The sequence below is a fragment of the Melanostigma gelatinosum genome (genome assembly GCF_949748355.1).
Source record: "Melanostigma gelatinosum genome assembly, chromosome: 6".
Taxonomy (NCBI): Eukaryota; Metazoa; Chordata; class Actinopteri; order Perciformes; family Zoarcidae; genus Melanostigma; species Melanostigma gelatinosum.
The window spans coordinates 6,570,430-6,589,839 of NC_136639.1; the positions used below are offsets into that span (position 1 = coordinate 6,570,430).

Sequence of the window (19,410 nt, forward strand, 5' to 3'; positions counted from 1 at the left end):
CAATTAATAATACAAAACAAACTTATTATGGTATTTATTGTTTGCTACCATTGTTTTCAGTGTGAGTGAGGGATGCCAGTATGCTTTCCATAGCCTGTTCTCATATCCCTCCCTTTCTCCCTCCCTTCATCCATTGCAAAGGCATTACAGGTGAATTGTACTCATTGTCCATCCTCCCTGTCCTGTACTCCTCCTCTGCCCCTCCACTTCTCAGTCTCTTTCCCATCAGTCACAGATTGTCTTGTAGCCTCTCCATGTAGGTTCTGATTTCAGACTGGTCCATGTCCTGGCACACCCACTTGATGTCATCCTCACTCCCATTGGTCACCAGGACTGAGGAGTTGGCGTATGGGCCACCCCCACCCGAATTATCATTGGGCAGAACGGTGGCAAAAGACGTGAACTGGACACGTTTGCGTTTGGCGGCTGCAACTGCAGCTGCAGCCGTGGCTCGGGGGGAATTATTAAGACGCTCTGCTTGGCCAGTGGCGTTTTTGCCACCAGTAGTGATTGCTGACAGGCACTGATGCGGTTCTGGAACTGATCTGGGCAAGGTTTGTCCATGGGTGATGCCCCGGTGTCCACCTGCGCCACCACTCCCACGAATGGTGCCCATGCCTGTGCCCACACCCATCACTAAGGTGTTACCAGCCCCGTTCAGCAGGTACTTGTTCTCCTCGTATCCTCCGTCGTTCCGGTCAATGATGGTGGTGCACTCATCGGGCAGCCCGCCCTGGCATTGGTCAGAGTGGTCAGCTAGAAGGTCAGCCTCGTTCCCAAGCCACACCCAGTCATGGGCGTGGTTCATGTTGCCTCCTGCTTCCAGCACAGGGACCTGCTTGTGACGGTATCTGCAGATGGAGGATGATAATTAGCCAATATGTGTGAGGTGCTGTTGTGAACAAGTGCAATTGTATGCAGTGCTGAATTGTTTAATGTTTACATATCTTACAACCAGCACAAAGTGGTGATCATGATTTAGGCTTATCGATTCCTCATATTGGATATTTATTGTGGTATAATGTGTTTTGAAAATGTTGGCTCATTTACAACATTAATTCAGCACCTCCCTTTAATGGACAGCGACAGAAAGTAAACAGAGACAGTTCTAGGGCTGTACCTAACAGCTGGACACTTGAGATTCTAATTCTAAATCAACATTTGAATGCTGCACCACTGTTTGTTTTTTCTTTGCATGTTATGCTAAACTAATATTATTCGTATTATATTATTTGTAGAATTAGATTCCACTGGTGGCTGCAAAGGATAATCTACAACGTGTGTGATCCAAACATTTTCAATAACTCCAGAACATTTTTTGTGTCCAAATATTAAAAGTTATAGAAAAAAAGATAGATGTAAACATTTCCAAAATGTACAACATGTTTCTATTTCACGAAAATATTCTTCGTCAATCCATATTTGTTGGCGTTCAAAAACAACATTTTCAATGCAAAAAACTCTTCCCTTCTCCATTTTGCATTGGTTTATGTTGCGACCAGAAGACACTGTTGTTTAATTAAAGGACTTGCACTCAGATTATGTGCTGTTTAACTAACACAAGTGGAGTTGGAGATGCCCCTAACTGCACTTGGGCCATGCCCTTGTTTAGACCATGCAATAGAGATTGGTTGAATAGGACCCATTGTCTGTCACTGTCAGGCGCTTGGTGTCGAGGCCTTTCAGGTTCATATGGTGGTCCACACAGAGATTTCTCACTGTGGTGTTAATGGACGGAGGTCTTGGGATTTACCCCACCCACAACCTCACACTTGTATTGCTGGTATTCTCATGATTCATAAAAGCAGCTCTCAATTATCACAATGTTTTACCTGAAGGCAAAGCTGACACAGTTGATGAGGAAGACCAGTATTGCCAGACAGAACACACCCAAAAGGGCATACATTCCAATCTCCAGGTCCGACAGTCCTCTCGTGGTCTGGGTCAGCTCACTATCCCCAGTGCCTGGTACCTCAACTTGTGCCGGGTAGCTACTGTAGTCCCCTGCTTGGCTGGGGCCTCCGCCTCGGCTGCTGCTGCTGCCTCCACTGGCAGCTTTACCTCCTGAAGCACGATGGGTTACTGTGCTCTTCGTCGTTGTGCTAACCTGAGTAAGGGAAAATACCACGTAGATATAACTCCAAAAAAAACCACAAATTCATAGTTTCTTTATTTGCTGGATTAGGGATAGTTAACAACCTTTCACATTGTTGTTTTGTAGATTTTCATGAATTCAAAAATGTAGGATTGGATGTGTGTATTTATAATGTGCGTTTAAAAGAGATAGTGTACTTTATAATCAAATATTGTGGAGTAAAAAGCTGAATATATCCATTTGAACTGATACTGATAAAATTTGAGTAAATTTCACTCAAAATTATTTTGAAAATAATCTCTATCCATCCATTGCTCCCCCACCTTCCTCATGGCTCCTTCCTCTCGATCCACTGCTGCACTGTTGGACTTCCACTCTCCTCCGTCCTTGGTTTGGTGCTCGCTGGTGCTGTTGTCCATCCCTCCTCCATCGTCCTGTCCACCTCTACCCATCGCACCTCTGGCTTCACTCTTTGCTCCAAACTTCACGATCACATTGCCAACTCCAGATGCCAGCACACTCTTCCTTTTGGATTTCTGGCAGGTCTCAGAGATGATCATCTCTACACGAACCAGCGCTCCCTGTCCGTCGCCCTCTGCCACGACGATCGGCCAGTGTTGCTCCTAATAAGAAATAGAGACAATGTGAAGGTAAACAAACGATATATACAAAAATATGTATCACTAAAACTTCCATGGTTTTTGTTTCTGGCATATTTTACACAGCTTTAACATATTTTACCTGTCAACTTCAAATGACAAGTACCTGATTTGTGATGGAGATGACGCTCTCATCCAATGACACAACCGAGAGGAGGAAGTCCTTGGAATCATAGACATCAAGTGGTGTCACTGAACCGTCACTGTACTGGATCCACGCACTGATTGCTGCCTCCTGAACGAGAATGAGAAAAAAGTGTCATAACATGAATGTAATAAAGAAGAGTGCATTAACAGTGTTCTGAAAATAAGCACAGAACTGTCAATCTTCCTTCATGGGGCTATTATACGCTATGATGAAACGTCATATTCAAATCTGTGAATGGCTTTAACTTCGGTTCAATATTTGTTTCAGTTTAGAGATGAACCACTTTGCTAATTGGTCTATGAGAGGTATATTGATTCAAACCGATACAGATATTTCTGTAACTTTCTTTCAACACATTGTCCTAGCCTTTTTTGGTAATTTTTCCTTGCCTCCTTCATTCCTTTATACCCCCCCTTCCCCTCACCCCTTTACATCTAATCTTCTGTTTTTGTTGTTGTTGTTTTTTTACTTCTTTCCACCCTATTTTCTCCTCCTCACTTTTCCTCTCCATAGTCGCATCATCCTTCCACAGGTAATGGTGAATGATGTAGATAAAAACAGATGGGAAAATAAATTAATGTTAGAATAAAGGGCAATATCAGATCTGTATTTTCATCGTAATGTGCGGCTTCTCATCCAATTAGCCCTTGGACAGACATTATAATGTGGGGTAGAAGGGAAGGTGGGGAGGAGGGAAGAGTGTGTACGGGATAATAGCTTGAGATAGAGGAATCAAATAACCGTTGGCAATGTGAGTAGAGACTCAAGAATAGCTTCAAACATAGTTTTCTTTTTATCGATATTGTGAGGTAATGCACGGAATAAGAGAGCAAAAGTGGAGAAAAAATAATGAACCATTTTTTTTTGTTGCTGTAGCTAAACTGTGCTAAAGCCTGGAAGTTCCACACTTAATTATGAACTGATTATAGGAGCGATAGCAGCGATGTGAGAATTACTGTTTAACCGCTATGATTACAACCTTGGGGGTATTGCTGTAGAGATGGGAACAGCTTCAGATGTAGTCCATCAGTGTGTGTGTGTGTGTGTGATACAAACCTAAAGGCAGCGAGGTGTATATGTATGCTACTCATGGGTCTGCATGCGCAAGTTACATTCTGAAAATCAGATTTTACAACCCTGGCAGATGTGATTTCGATCAGAGATGGAGATACTGGGGTGTTTCTCAAAATCAAGGATGCTTCCTTGATAGTCGGGTCCTATAGATAGAGGATAGGCAAGACTCCGTCCTGACATTCAGAGAGCACACGTTTGAACAGTTTTGTGAATGTGCCGGTGTCTGGAATGGATGTTTCTTTTTTTAATTTAATTTTATAATTTGAAATGATTCAGTGGAATATTAACTCTGCATTACTCAAACAATATACACACATTTAAAACTAGTAAGTCCTTCAGTGGGATTTGACGTGGCATCCTTGAAATTCAACTGTTGAAGGAGCCTTCCTTTGAGAAACCCCCATTGTGATCTCTGTGTGAATGGGTTTGCGTACCCACAGTACCTCTCACCTGTTTGGGTGCGTGCAGCAGGTCTGTGGCTGTAGTCGTTAGCTGTATAGCTTGGTAATTTCCAGGACTCGCTGTCATACTGAGGGACAGAGATGCAACCAGCTGCACTCCCAGGTCAGTGATGGTGACCTGGACAAACAAGAGAACATCATAATGCATGCCACTAAAAGGGAGCTACGTTCCAAATACATTCAATAATTCAATATGTTACTTTACCTTGTCATCCAACACAGTCACAGTTTTCTCTGCCAGGATGGAGTCTGACAGTGGGGACAGAACCTGCAACCAAAGATCGCATTAACAGATTTCAAGTTTCCGAAATGAGTCTGCTTTATAAGAGTTGCAGAGGAGTCTACATATGCACTAAAGCAGGTTGATCTAAATGCTCCTGAGTCTCTGAACGCTTTCATTCAGAATTTGCATTCCCTGGCAGCTTTCCATTTCCCGCTCTAATGTCTGCCATCTGTGCAGGACAGAATCAACACAAGTGTTAAACCAGCTGCAAAATCCAAGTAAACCACACTACTGACTACCTGGTTGTTTGATAGGTGATGGAATGATGGCGTGTGTCTCAAAATGTCTCAAAATGATAACAATGGGAACAACAAGGTCCTGTTGATCATGCTGCATCAAGTATCGGACATTGGGAAGTACAGATGAGGAAAAGTCTGAAAGACAGTTCTGGAAAGAGCAGAACTAAAACAGCTTTTGTTGTCGTCTCGGTGATTATTGCCTTAAGGTGACAGTGAAGTGTTTAACATAGGCAGAGGAGCGGCGAGAGCTGGTTAAACACCGTCAGTGCTCTGGGCCACACAGACTGGCTGTATCTGTTTGCGTTTGGAAAAACACACACACAAAAAACACACAGACTTCTAAAAGCTGATGATCCTTTCTGGCACACAATGTAACAGACGGTAGGTGGAATCACACACACACACACACACACACACACACACACACCTACACACACACACACACACACACACACACACACACACACACTCACACACACACACACACACAAACACAGTGTTCCCGTCTGCCTCTCTGTGGCCCTGTATGTCAGCATTCAACTAAGACAACTTAGTATAGACAAAGTACAATGCCAAAACTAAAGACCTAAAACAAGAGTGAATGAACAGAGAGGAGAGAGCGTAAGTGAGAGACGGCGAACGAGCTGGAGAGAAATAAATGGAGTAGGTGTCAGCGAGCGAGCGACAATGACAAATAGAGGACAGAAAGTGAGAGTGGGCAGAAAGAAGGAGCGCAAAAGAGATTGAGGTACAGATGGAGAGAGGGAGCAGAAGACAGACTGTGATAGAGATTAGGAGCCCTGAGCTGTAGTGTGCTACTCCGCCTGGCGACAGGAGGACAGGCAGATGTGATTGGTGTACAAAGAAAATCTCTCAGTGAACGTGTCGGGGCGTCAAACTCAATCCCACCCTCAGCGAGCTAACAAAATGCCATGATTGACAGCTCTGGGATTGCTCTTCAAGACAGGCAGAGAATAAGAGGGCGAGAAAGGGAGACTGGGTAGGAGAATGGAGAGCGAGAGAGAAGGGGGAGAGAAGAAGAGGCGAGACTCGGGGGAGGGGGGGAGCTGGGGGGGTAAAATTGAAATGTCAAACTATCAAATGACGGCTGTCGACTCTGGCATCTAAATGGGAATGCTGGGTAAATTCTCTCTCCTGGCTCCCAAAAAGAGCACAGCTGTCTGTCTGCTTACATCTATGTGTGTGTGTGTGTGTGCGTGTGTGTGTGACTGTGTGTGCGTGCATGCATGCAGCAGTCCCCAGTCGAACGGATGCAAAGACACACTCAGCTGTTCCCCAAAAATCTAAATCCCCAAGATGCAGACGCACAAGCCACTCATCAGAGCAATCACGCAAAAGTAAGCGCTTAGAAAGAAATTTGATAACTTCAAAATACATACGTAGCTATATTGTAACATAAAAAAGATGGAGATGTAACATCATGGAATATAACAAAAGCCGTGTTGACTATGACTGTGAGATATATGGTTTTGCCTCAGCTCTGCTATAGACCAGTATACCAGTAAGCCACGGGACTGTCCTCCACTGTCACATTCAGTCACAATGGGCCGGCTTATTGGAATTCAGCAAGTGCACGAGTGTGTTCACGGTGTGCCAGTGTAAGTGTGTGTCTGTGTGTATTGCTGAACATCACACTGAGATGTCAGTGCCAAATCCGACAGTTAATTGTGGCTGATTGTGTAACGGGCAAGCAGGCGAGGCTCACAGTGCGAGGAGAGGAAGAGGAGAGGAAGAAAGAGGGGATAATGTTTACATCACTGGAGGGCTTATGGCTGCAATGTGAGTTGGCAAATTACACATATTGCTTCACATCTTGAAATATTCAACCGTCTTTCTCTAGACTTGTTGTCCAACAAGAAATGAATACACGGTCAACGTGGAGTGTTTTCTGAATCCTTAAAAGGCAATTCCAACACCAATCCTCGGATGCTTTGTCGTAAATGGCACACCAGAATTTCTAGTTCTAAAGTTTCCATTAAAAGTTGAATCAAAGTGACAAACTTTGAAACCGCATTAGAATTTAAGTTAAGGGCTATTTCATATTTCATGCTCAGGTTGGTATAAGAAGGTTTATACTTTGTATACTGCTTCAATTGGACAATAAAAGCTATAAATAATGAAAAAGAAAACAGAGTGGATCACTTGTAAAGTGTTGAGAGTAGAACAGAGGGTACATACCTGTATAGTAGTAATACCCAGGTCCCGCCCAATCAAGATTCGTCCGTCAATCAATCTAGCGATGCGAGGATCTTCTACCTGTGGAGCACAGAAACAGCTGTCAGCCAGTACTACAGCTCATCAATCAATTCATTTGTGAATATTATTATTATTTGTGGATTTATCCTGGATTAGTTGACCTACTGCATAGAAATGACTTGTTTTAACTATTATTTCAGTGCAAAAAGGGAAAGAGTTAAAAATAAACTGTGAATTAAAAAAAAATGTAGACAATCACTTTCTGTCCAAATGTTTACAGACATGAAAGTGGTATCGATCTCCTCACCTGACTCTCTGATAGCGAGGTAGTTTATTTACAAAAATGCTGAACTATTCCTTCAAAGATAATTAGGTTTCCTGTGTGTGTGTGTATATATATACATGTGATTATTTGTGTATGCCTACTTTTAGCTGGTCCAAGACCAAATGAGTGATATCAGCCTGCCAGTCCGCACCCAACATGTAGACCATCTCTCCTCCGGGGTCAGAGGGTTCTGCGACAAAATGGGTGAGGACCCGCACCAAGGCGTACTGGTACTGAGAGGTTAAGAGAAAGGTTAGACTCTGATGCTTCACTACGCAACAGGCTCTTATGTCACTGCGTTAGAAACAAAAAGACAAAATAAACCTAAACCAACTGAAGCAAAGCATCACACAGTAAATCACATTTAAATCTCAGTCAGCGGAGGGAGTTATTTCGGTCTCTCAGGGATATTGACGTTGAAGAAAAGGATTAAAGAACTCTCTCTAAAAGTTTGTTATGGAAACCAATCAAATAATACCTGTAGGGTGCAGCCTTTGCCCTTCCTCTCATCGTCCTCATCATCTTCACTGTCCCTGGTAGGTCTGGGAGGAAAAGAGATAAATGAGACAGAGAGAGAACGAGAGGGTGAGATTATCTGTTAATTAAATGCCATTTTAATACTCTACGCTCGGCTCCAGGTAATCTGCTGTATAATCTCTGCTCCAGGTTACACTCTCTGTCAAAGAAAATACACTTCAGTTTTTAATCCGGCTCCAACACTTTTAAAGTACGTTAGTTGTACAATGGGCATTTATTGGAATGCCTGTGAACACATTATTTCAGATGTAACTGGCCTTACACTTTATTCTTTGCTAATACTGTCCCTGGGTGAGTTTTTCTCAAACAGCATCCTATAGCTAAACTATTGTTCCTTCTCTTTCCCTTGTGAATGCAGTCCCAGTTCACCTGAACAAGTATACAGAATAAATACAACATATCATGTACTATGTTGGTTTAAAAGAGAAAGAGAAATCCTTGCTGCAGTAAGTGACACGGTTGCTGTTCCATTTAGTGCTTTTGACTTGCTGTGTGAAGTCCCACAGGGATCGATTATCGAGCCGCTTATGTTTGATCTTTATGTGTCTGATTGGCTCTATCAACAATAAAAAAAAATTGCTATGCAGATGACACACCACGCTATATGTCATTGTGTCCTGATAATATAAGTGCTGTAAAGTCCATGTGTCACTGAATACGATCAATCTGTATATGACATAAAACTTGTTTCAGTTGAAAAGGGTAAACAAAATAAAACTCTAGTTTTGTTCAAGCCTTTACTGAGACTCAAAATGTTGCGTTTCTATCTTTCAGAATGTATTTTTTTTGTATGATTTTAATATTGTTTATGCCTCTGTAAAGCTGCTCTCTACATTTTTCTCGAGTCCTTGTTGGGGGCAGCCTGTTCTCACTCCCAACGGCTCAAATAGGACGGCTTGGTCAGTGACTCAAACTATGATGCTCTACGTGGCCGTAATGTGGGAATAAAGGACGAAGTAAGGTTAGGTTGTAAAAAGAGCGACAAAGTCCATGTAGGGAGGTCGGGGTGGATGTATGAATAAAAAAACACAGAACTGGAGACCGGCGGTCACTTGAGGCTTGCACCTAAAACGAGTCAATCCACATAGACCCTCATGTTGAAATATATACGTTGACTGGTAAAAAAAAATAAACGATTGAGTCTATTTTGCCAATTTCCCTGTTCATGACAAGTACATAAGGGGTAAACTTGTATATAACCACTGAATAACTCTCCAGCAAGGATGACTTTGATAACTGCTTGAACTGTGTGTATGAGGTGTGTTGCTTGGCGTGGTGGGAAGTTGAGTGGAGGATATTTGAGTGGAGGATATTTCTCTCTCACACACACACACACACACACACACACACACACACACACACACACACACACACACATACACACACACACACACACACACGCACACACATTTTCTTTTCTTCGCCTCCTTTATAATGTCTACACAATACCACATGCGGGCAGGGCCACACCGGATCATACCTTCACACAAGAACACCCACACCCACGATTACCTCGGTGTTCTATAACTGTCCCGGAGCGTGAAACCCCGGTAATATTACAAGAATCCTCTTTCTATCTCCTAGTGTCTCAGTTACACACGTGTCTAGGCGAGTTAGGGGAGACACAGTATGTGTTTGTGTTTGTGTCTGTGTGTGTGTGTGCGCACACGGGTTGGTGGCTATCTGAGCAGAAATTGGTGGAATTGAAAAATAGGTCCAGCAGACCAGAAAGGAAGGCCGGCAAGATGGGGAATAGAAACAACACGTACACACAAATGACCACGCGCACACACACGCAACCAAGAGAAAAACACACACAGAGTTAGTGTGCTTATGCTGTAAAATCGAAGCTTTAAAAACGAAGTTTCCCCATAGTGACTCTCAATTTGAGTTCAAGAAACTAAGTTGGAGGCTGTGTGTTTAAATGTGGCTTCTTGCTTACACATCCCTTCTTGATACTGAAGTTAGAGTTGCTCAGATTAAATCAATCATTTAGGTACATGTGCTCGGCTGAACCCAAATGTAGCCGATAGAAGTTTTGTCTCATGCTTGATGTACGCACTGCAACGTCATAACTCCTCCCTCAGAGGAAATACACACATTTAGATGTCATTCGGTTGAAAGATTTGATTGAACGACACAGACTCGAGGAAGAGAAGTAGAAGTAACAGAATGAAAGAAAGGAAAAGAAAGAGTGTCTATCGGCTCAAAAAGCAAACGCTCAAGAAAGCAAAGAATATACTCCTGCCAAGGCTCCTTAATCTTCAACATTTAGTTTTTTATTAATACAAATCTAAATACACAGCGAGAGACAATCACAGGTTACAGGTGCCACATATTTTCCAATTCAAATAAGTGCAGCATCTTATGAGAAATCTCACTGTGTAAAGTTTGGAGTTTTTCCTGGATTTGCAGTATCTCAATCCATAAAATAATTAGTTTTTCTTTGACTCATGGCTTGAATTTCCACCAAAGTTCATTAAGAATAGTTCATTTTTAGAGATTCCCTGTCAACGTTACATTTCAAGAATTGTGGGAAAGAAACAAGAAATGGTTTCGTGAGGAATTAGTTTGAGCTTTCTGACACAGCAATTAGCTTGTACTGTAGGATATTTATCAGGGATTTATTTTTCTTACTGCAGGGCAGAGGAAAGACAAATGCCCTGAGGTCGACGGTGATATGCTACAGCTTCAGTTGTAGTCTGGCCTACATTTATTCTATCTATATATGTCCTTCCTTCTTTCACATTGCACACACACACAAAAAGCTGAACAAAACAGTTGACAAGGATGTGCACAAACACACACACACACACACACACACACACACACACAAACACACACACACACAAGGACACATGCTGACACTCACACACCAACATCCTGTAACTGATCGGCCCTCTTGCATTGTCTCCCTTTTGAGAAAGTGTGTGTGCGTGTGTGTGTGTGTGTGTGTTGACTGAATGCTTCATTCAGTGGCAATGATGCTAAAGCCATAATGGTGTCATCAGGATAGCCAGGCAGGCCTTGACCTCATAGGAAATTATAGACTGGCTGGAACGATATGTGCTCTCAACTTCTCCATTCAATAAGCACTATATCACCCACGCACACATGCGCGCGCAAACACACACATAGACATTGAAACACACACAAAAACAAAAGACACATTCACAGTCACACATTGCCTCGATTTATTCAGTTGCAGTGTGTTTGCTCTTGTGTGGGCCAGTCACTGGTGTTTCTGTGTAAGTAGGCTTTGCTCATGCTAAAGAAACGTGCATGTGATACAAAAATGAACTATTATTAATTCATAAAAAATCACTTAGTATATATATCTTATTGTACCATGTTACACCCTCCACTCGCTTGGCCTAATAGAGCAATTAGCAGCATTTAGCTGGGATGATCAATAATATGTTATTGCAGATACATAACTTAACAAACTTAAGCATGTTTTTGGAGCCCTTGGAGAACTTGGCCTAAATTGTAAGTCTCCAACAATTTCACGTGTAGCGGGAGATGATACAAGATGAAAATGCAGAACTTGCTCACACCCTCGATGTTTCTCACGGGCATTTTACCTCTTGTTGGTGACGATCGGTACCCTCCAGCCTTTAACCTGGCTCAGCTCAGTGTCCGACACGTCTATCTGCAGAGGTAGCTTGGGCACCCAGACGGTGAGCTGCAGCTGAGCAGAAAGGTGCAGGTAGGTGAAGTTGACTGCCAAAGACTGCCGACCGTGCATTTCCTTGCCGTTCACCAAGACCTGGTCACAGTTTGGAGAAACCTGAAACGAGGACAAGAGCAAAAGAGAAAGAGTTTGGTTGAGTTTGGGACATTGTGCATGCAGATTCTGACATATCTAACTGACCTCGCACAGACTTAACTTGGAGATTTGAGCAGAAACAAATGCAGCCTCCGTTGCGCATTCCTTAAGCACGGCCTGGAGCGAGTTTTCATTGGAACATTCGCGTTCTTGCAGCCAATAAAGTTGTTTACACATTTATTCATACTGTAAAGCACTTTGGAACAATGTCTTGGAAAGTGCCCTCGAAAGAATGGTTCATATGCTTCTGTAGCTTCTTGCTGCCACATCACTTGTCTTGAATTTTGTGGGAAACCACAGAATTTGAGCATTTCTTGGTAACTTCCCAAAGCTTTAATTTTCCAAGGAGGAATTTGAGCTGGCAACTTTTTTTTCCTCAATTAATCTATTGACAATTATTACTTATTTTACTGCTTTATATTTTTGAAACCTTAAACATGTGCGTGTTCTCTAAGTATATCTGCAATTTGGGAGTTTGAGCAACCTAGTAGGAGTAACGTGGTAGCCTACAGTGTGAAAAACCAAGATGTTTTACTGCGGGTATTTTAACGGAGAACATCGGAGATATTTTTACATTATTTTGCAAAATGTGCAACAGTGAACTGTGCAGTTGTACTCAGCCTTCTACGGGATGCTCCTCAACAATGAGAGCGAAAGCGTTTGCCAAAGCATCATTTAATCTCCCTGATAACTTGAAAAACTCATACGTGAAATGATAAATGTTACTTTCATATTTTCACGGTGACAAAGTATGATTTCTCTTCAATCATTTTAAAATGTTACTGATTCATGCAAACAGATAACTTGGCCTCGGCGTGAGTCCACCAAACACACACTGCAGCAGAACGTTCATCGCAGCTTTTCTGCTAAATATGAGTGATGCTAACGCGCCAGCTAGCAGGAGCAAACGCTTGTGAATGTGTGAAAGAGTTTTTCAGTAAAATAATCAAATGTGTAAAGGAAAGGTTCAACACTCACTACTGGCTCTCGAGAGGTTGAGGGGAGGGAGAATTTGAAGAACATTTGTGATTTTGACATTCAAATATTGACTTGAAGTTTTTCATCAGTTTCCGGCTGATTATTGTCAAGGTCTGGCTGGATCAGACTTTCCCTGATGAACACAAACAAGCACACACAGCGCTGACACACACATTTAGTGTGGTGAGATATTTTTGTTCTGGCTTCCTCATGAAACCCTTTCATCTCAAAAGAGGTTAACATTTTGTACATAAGAGCTAAACCGTTTCCTCTCTATCTCCCCTCACCTTTTAATTTCTTTCAATTTGACTTTCGTCTCTCTGCTCCCGCTCTCCAACATAAAAGGAAAGGAGCCCAACCCTTCTCCTCTCTGCTTGCTCGTTTCAATTTCCGTCTTTCTTCTCTCCCTTTAACTTTCATTATATCTCCCCCAACATCCCCCATTTCCCTCTCTTGACCCTCTCTTTTTCCTTTGTTTCCGCCTCGCCCTCCCTCCCCCATCGCACCGTCTCCCTCTTCATCTTCCTCTCTCTCTGAAACCTGATTTACCGCCTGTTAACATCAAAGGGATGTTAGACTGTTGGTGCCTCAAACTATTTCTCCAAATCATTTTTATACTCCAGGTATAAATCAGTGTGAAAGCGGCACTTGGTTACTGTGGCAGGGTTTGGTTTCCAATGAAGGTCTAAGACAGCAGAAGTGCAGGGAATGCACAATGGCTCTGCTTGAACGACCACTGTCGTCATTGTCCAGCTTTGTCATTCCACAGGCTTGCTGAATTACTTCTGCTCTGTGGCTGAATGCCCTAAAGGAACATTTTAGAAAAATCAAGTTTTAGTTCATTTTTTGTCAGCAATTCGAAAGTTCGAAGAAAGAGGCTTGGAACTTTTCAGGTCAGCAACACGGGAGATTTGGGCTTTACAAACGATCGATTTGATTCCACTGCAAGACAAAACGGATGCAGGAAAACGACACGATACGCGACTCATGATCGTCACTCTACAATAGTAATAGCATGTTGAATTGTATATGCCACGCAAATTATTCATAACTCCACCTGTTTACAGCTGAGCAGTTAGCAGCTTTTGTTGTTTTCTTACAACTTTTTCTCAGTTTCTCATTTTCATTTTTTTTCCCGCTCCTCTCTTCTTCTAGTTAAATTCACTTTTTACTTCTTGTAGATTATTTTGTCGCTGTATCCTGTGTGTGTGTGTGTGTGTGTGTTTGTGTGCGTGTGTGTCCACATGGCACAGAGCTGTGGAGCAAAGTGCCAAAATAGACTCACGGGAGCTGCTAGAGACATGATGTGGCGAAAGCGACACACAGAGAAAGCATTAACGCATGAATATACAAGTAGACACACGCACACACACACACACACACACACACACACACACGCACACACACACACACACACACACACACACACACACACACATCTGGGGACTTGGCAGCATGAGCGGCAAAGGAGAGGAGAGTAGAGAATAAGAGAGCTTGTTAAATCTTTATTCATATATGTATGTTGTTTTTCTGACTGAACAACCGTTTTGAACACATGAAAACATGTGAGGTTGTAATTTCTGCCCGTGTCATGTCCGATGTCTGCCTGATTAAATCAGTTGTCATACGTGGTTCAAGGAATAGTTCCGCATTTTGGGGAAGACGCTGATTTGCTTTTCTGCCGAGACTTGCTGAGCAGATCGTTCCCACTCTCGTCTTTGAATATGAAGCTGACAATTATTAAAAAAAGGAGAGAATGCCATCATTATTTAAAGATTCGATGGAAAATAAAGCACACTGAATAATAACAATAATAATAATAATATTAAAATCAGCATCCATATTTGCAGCATGCACATGTGCATCAGTAAACACTGCAGCAGCATCAAGAGGTCTGCCTTCTCTTCCATTCTATTCCTGTCTCTTCTACAGTGGTGGTGTAGATTCAAAATGTTAAGAGGAAAACTCAGAAAGTATTTTGCCTCGAGCGCACTCTCTACCATTCAGTGACAAGGTCTCAGAGGCTATATGAATAAATATGAACCGAACTCTCGGCAAGTAAGATAATAAACATATTCCCCAATTCCTTTAAAGACAATGCATTCATAAGTGGGACTATATCCCTCTCTGGTAGTTGTTTTGGCAAACCACCGACACCTTGATTTTGGTGAAATAACTTTCAGGATGAACGGCTTCATACATGAACCGTTTCCTCTGTTTCGGTCAGACAGGGTATTCAATTCAATGTTAATGGCTTCCAAAGGAACACAGAGCAGAGTAAAAGAGAATCTTTTAACATTAGACATGAGGCTGTCCCCATGGAGTCTGAAACAACTACTAAACATGACAGACACATTCACTTTAGAGACAGCTGGGCACAAAGGTTTCAACTTCAAAAAGATTCACGTCGTCGTGGATAAAACAAGCCTCGTGGAATTTCAGCAGCAGGAAAGTACCATTTATTGGAATCAAGAAATACAGAGAGATTACAATGTGTTATTGTTATTTCAAATGAATTATTACTATTAGGCGGAATGTTATTTCTATAATACCGTAATTGGAAGGAAATATGAATCAGTTTGGGATGGCTGCTATACACACACACACACACACACACACAAAGATGCAAAACTAGACACAAACACACACACAAAACAAGTGTTTTTGCAAGTAAACAGCTGAGTTGGAGGTTTGACACTGAGGAATGGATTTAATTTCTTTGTTTCTGAGAGAGAGAGAGGGAGAGAGGGAGAGAGAGAGAGAGACAAACAGTAGCAGGAACGAGCAGGGTAGGCAAAGTGAGAGAAAACGGTGGCGGGGGAAAGTAAAAGTGTGGATCTCAGCAGTTATGACTTGTTGAAAACACTAAGACCAGAAAAACTGTCGTCACCTTCATCAAATACCGCAAACAATTCTACAAACCTCCAAAAACAAGGACTGAAAACTTTGCAAACTTCTCAGCAGCAATTCCAGCAAAAACAGACAGAAAGCTTGGCTGTTTGAAGTGTGTTTCGGTAGAAGGCAGACCTTTTAAGAGCTTTTAGAGGAAAGATGGACACGCACAGTTATACACACACAAACAAGTGATGCCATGTGGGGAAAACATGCAGATGTTGTTTTTTACTTGAGATAATCTTTCTTCCCAAATGTAAAATGAGATGATATAAATGTTCTTTTTTTCCCTCACAGCTTTTTATAAGTGTCAAAAGCTCGAACCATTTCTTATCGTCGTATACAAACACCCTATAAGTTACAAAATGTTCTGACAATTTGACTTTCTAAAACACTTGTTGGCTCTTTTCTTTAACTACATACTCATAATGATGAACCTCTGACCCACAGACGTCAGGCTTGTTTCAGAGGAAATGACATGTTTTACTTCTGGCTTTCTGTGAGTGTTTCTGTGTTGAGGTTAAATGACGGTCATGTCTAAATATGATGTGCATGGATGTGCAGCGCTTGTAATAATCCTGTTGCTCACTGTGCGCTTGTCAAACCACCTGCTGCTGTTTCGGTGCCGTCCCCCCGAAGGAACTCCTGCTCGTTCTTTGACTGTCGGACCTTAAAAGCAATGGCCCTGTCTGTTTAGAATCCCGAGCATGACATTAAACCAATTTGTTTCTACCACTGTTACCACTGGGGCATTCGTCGTTACTTTAAAATATATCTCAGAGCCCCCCTGCTGACTTTATTTATAACAATAACAATAATCTAGCTCACAATATGTTGACTCTCGCTGGTGACAGACCAGTATATGCACCCTGTGTCTCCAAAGAGGCCTGATGAGAGCAATCTTCTTCTGCTAAGAGGCTTCAAATACTTCCACAGTTCTCAGCGACTGACTTTAGATTTCACTATATTTATATTGGGAAAACGTCAGCATATATATACTGTTCAGTGCATCTGCATTATGCTGCTCTGTGCATGTTCATTTCATATTTGCAATACACATTGAAATGTGCCAGAAGTTGGGTGATTGTTTTGAGCTATCATTAGCAGCAGCATGCTGCACCTTGGGCACATCTTATATAAAAGTGAACCAGTAACTGTGACTTCCAGATTGTGTTGAGCTCTCTCACGATGTAAAACCTGCCGAGAAAATGAAAAACAAACCAGCAGAGATCAAATTAAAAACTTTGCTCGCTTTTTTTTTTTAGTGCTGCATGAACCAAAATACAGTCTATGGAATGAGCTTTTAGCTTATTACTCTTCTCTCTTCCACTCGACTCCCTTTCCCTTCCGCAGACACCTACTCAGGAGCCCCGTGTGTCAACCACCCACTCACCCCCATTTACCGATGATCTCCCCCAGCTCAGTCATTTATTTAAATCCATATTCATCTCCCTTCAAGCTTAGCGATTTGTCTGAATTTACAATTACTTCCCCCTCTGTCTTCCGTCTATCTCTTACAGTCTCAGATTCTCACTGTTAGCCTCTCTCAGATGTATATTTTCTCCCTGCAACACAATCCATCCATCTCTCTCACCCTCAGATTTCATTTGTCAATCTTTTTCTCTGTGTGTTTCACACTCTCCCTCCTTCCCTCTCTGCCCCATTCCACTTGTTCTCTGCCTCGGGCAATCCAATCCATCCGACTTTAAGAATCATATCATCCAATCAGGGCCCACTCAGTAGACAGGGGCGGGCCCTGAGGGACAGGCTAATCAACTCTCTGATGGGATTAGACCTCCCACCTGTCCGTCATTTAAGAAAACCCACTCTAGGCCAATCTCCTCTGCACATTGTTTCATATGGCTGTCATTTAGGTAGGAGGCGCACACACACACACACACACACACACACACACGCACACACACACACACACACACACACACACACGCACGCACATACACACACACACACACACACAAGTGCACCCGTTAGCAGCCTGTGGCCTGATATATTATTCTGATTTGGCTCAGATAATAGATAGCTGATGGGGAGAGCAGTTGGAAGGTATACACACACACACACACACACACACACACACACACACACACACACACACACACACACACACACACACGAGCCAGCGGCATATCACTAGGCCTGTCATTTTGAATTTGGAAAAGGAGGGAGCAAAATGTTCTCTAATGGCCATTTGCACTTTGCTTTTCTCCACAATAAAACTGTCCAATCAAGAGAGAGGAGAGCGATGGAGACAGAGTAGGAGAGAGGGATGAAGAAAGAGATATGAATGGAGAAAAAAAGAAAAAATAATCCATAATGGAATGAAAAGAATGGCAGGAGTTATGAAAAGTTAACGAGAAAAAACAGCCAGAAGGTGACACGGCAAAAACCTAAAAGATACAGGCGAGAGAAAGATAAGAGGATATACAAAAGAAAAGAGAACGACAGAGAGAAGGAGGTCTGAAAGAGATACATGACAGCCTCTCCTTTTGATGGCTGGGATTTTGTTTTGTTTTTTGCAAAATGTTACTTTATCCATCATTAAATATCTGTTAACTACAACTTGTTAGCCCTGCCAAGGTTGCTGTAATAATGGTTGTTTGGGTACTTTATAGTAACCGTTAACCATAATTGTTTCACCATTTGCTGAGACTGCAGAACAATGACTTGCTCGTTATCCAATCATTATATTTCATGAAAGCGTTCAACATAAGCGAATAGCAACAGATTTAACTGGCATTTGAACATTCTGTTTGTAATTAATTATACTATTGGTTGGAAACATTCCTACAGAGACGGGAGAAAGAAAATAAATGGATGTATGAACGAATCAGCAGCCTCGACCAAGTTAAATTTCACAGCGAGGATGATCACATCCTACCTGCCCTTATTCTTTGTGACACGAAACTCTCTTCGTTACCGTCTCTCTCCAATAAGACGACGAAAAGTAGTTTGTAAAATCTTTACTTCAAAGACTCTGTAACTTGTCTTTGGTGCGGAGGTCTACAGGGCTTTAGGAAGAGGCAGGAGGCTTTTCTCGGTGTGGCTTCATATTTGCGTGTGTGTGTGTGTGTTGGACAGAAGTGCAAATTAGCATGCTTATTAGCATAGGGATATAAGTCAACACTGGCCCCAATATGTCTGCCTGTATTGTGGCCGAGGCGTGTATGTGTGTGTGGGTGCTTTAGTAAGTGTCCGTATTTGCTGTAAGAGTTGGTCTTTTTTTTTGCTTCTTCCTGACACCCTATTAAAATCATATTTAAATGTAGGAACAGTCACCGCACACGTGGTGTATTCCTTCTTCTCTCCTGCATTAGAGCGAACGCATTTTCTATCTTGAAGTTGTAAAAAGGAGTTGAATTCGGTAGGTTAGTATAATTGAAACGATTACTCCTTGGTCTGTACTTTTCTTTACTTTTCTGATGTTACAACTTTCAAAAACTTACAATATTTGGCTTAAGTAGTATTTTTCACATAACAAGTAACCAGGTCATACCCTCAGCCTTTGTACAGTGTGATCAGCACTTCTACTGTTACTTCTGCATGAAAGGGCTATCCGTGCAATACAAAATATGTTCCATTGTCTTAGAATGTTCGTATTGATTATGAAACCTGTCCTGTTGCTGACTGCGGCGATTCCAGTTCGGCTGGGAAG

The 19,410-nt window shown here is 42.1% G+C and overlaps 1 protein-coding gene across 1 annotated transcript in view; it reads right to left on the reverse strand.

Moving 5' to 3' along the window:
* Positions 1 to 229: 229 nt before the first annotated feature.
* Positions 230 to 19,410, reverse strand: part of LOC306778629 (transmembrane protein 132C) — a gene marked incomplete at both ends in the record, with an annotated part of 187,461 nt that continues 168,280 nt past the window's right edge. The window contains 10 exons of the mRNA XM_079270234.1: positions 230 to 851; positions 1,833 to 2,107; positions 2,419 to 2,718; positions 2,861 to 2,989; positions 4,427 to 4,555; positions 4,643 to 4,705; positions 7,159 to 7,236; positions 7,603 to 7,734; positions 7,980 to 8,043; positions 11,623 to 11,828. Of these exons, the coding sequence (XP_079126360.1) occupies positions 230 to 851; positions 1,833 to 2,107; positions 2,419 to 2,718; positions 2,861 to 2,989; positions 4,427 to 4,555; positions 4,643 to 4,705; positions 7,159 to 7,236; positions 7,603 to 7,734; positions 7,980 to 8,043; positions 11,623 to 11,828 (1,998 nt within the window). The remainder of the gene's footprint in view (positions 852 to 1,832; positions 2,108 to 2,418; positions 2,719 to 2,860; positions 2,990 to 4,426; positions 4,556 to 4,642; positions 4,706 to 7,158; positions 7,237 to 7,602; positions 7,735 to 7,979; positions 8,044 to 11,622; positions 11,829 to 19,410) is intronic.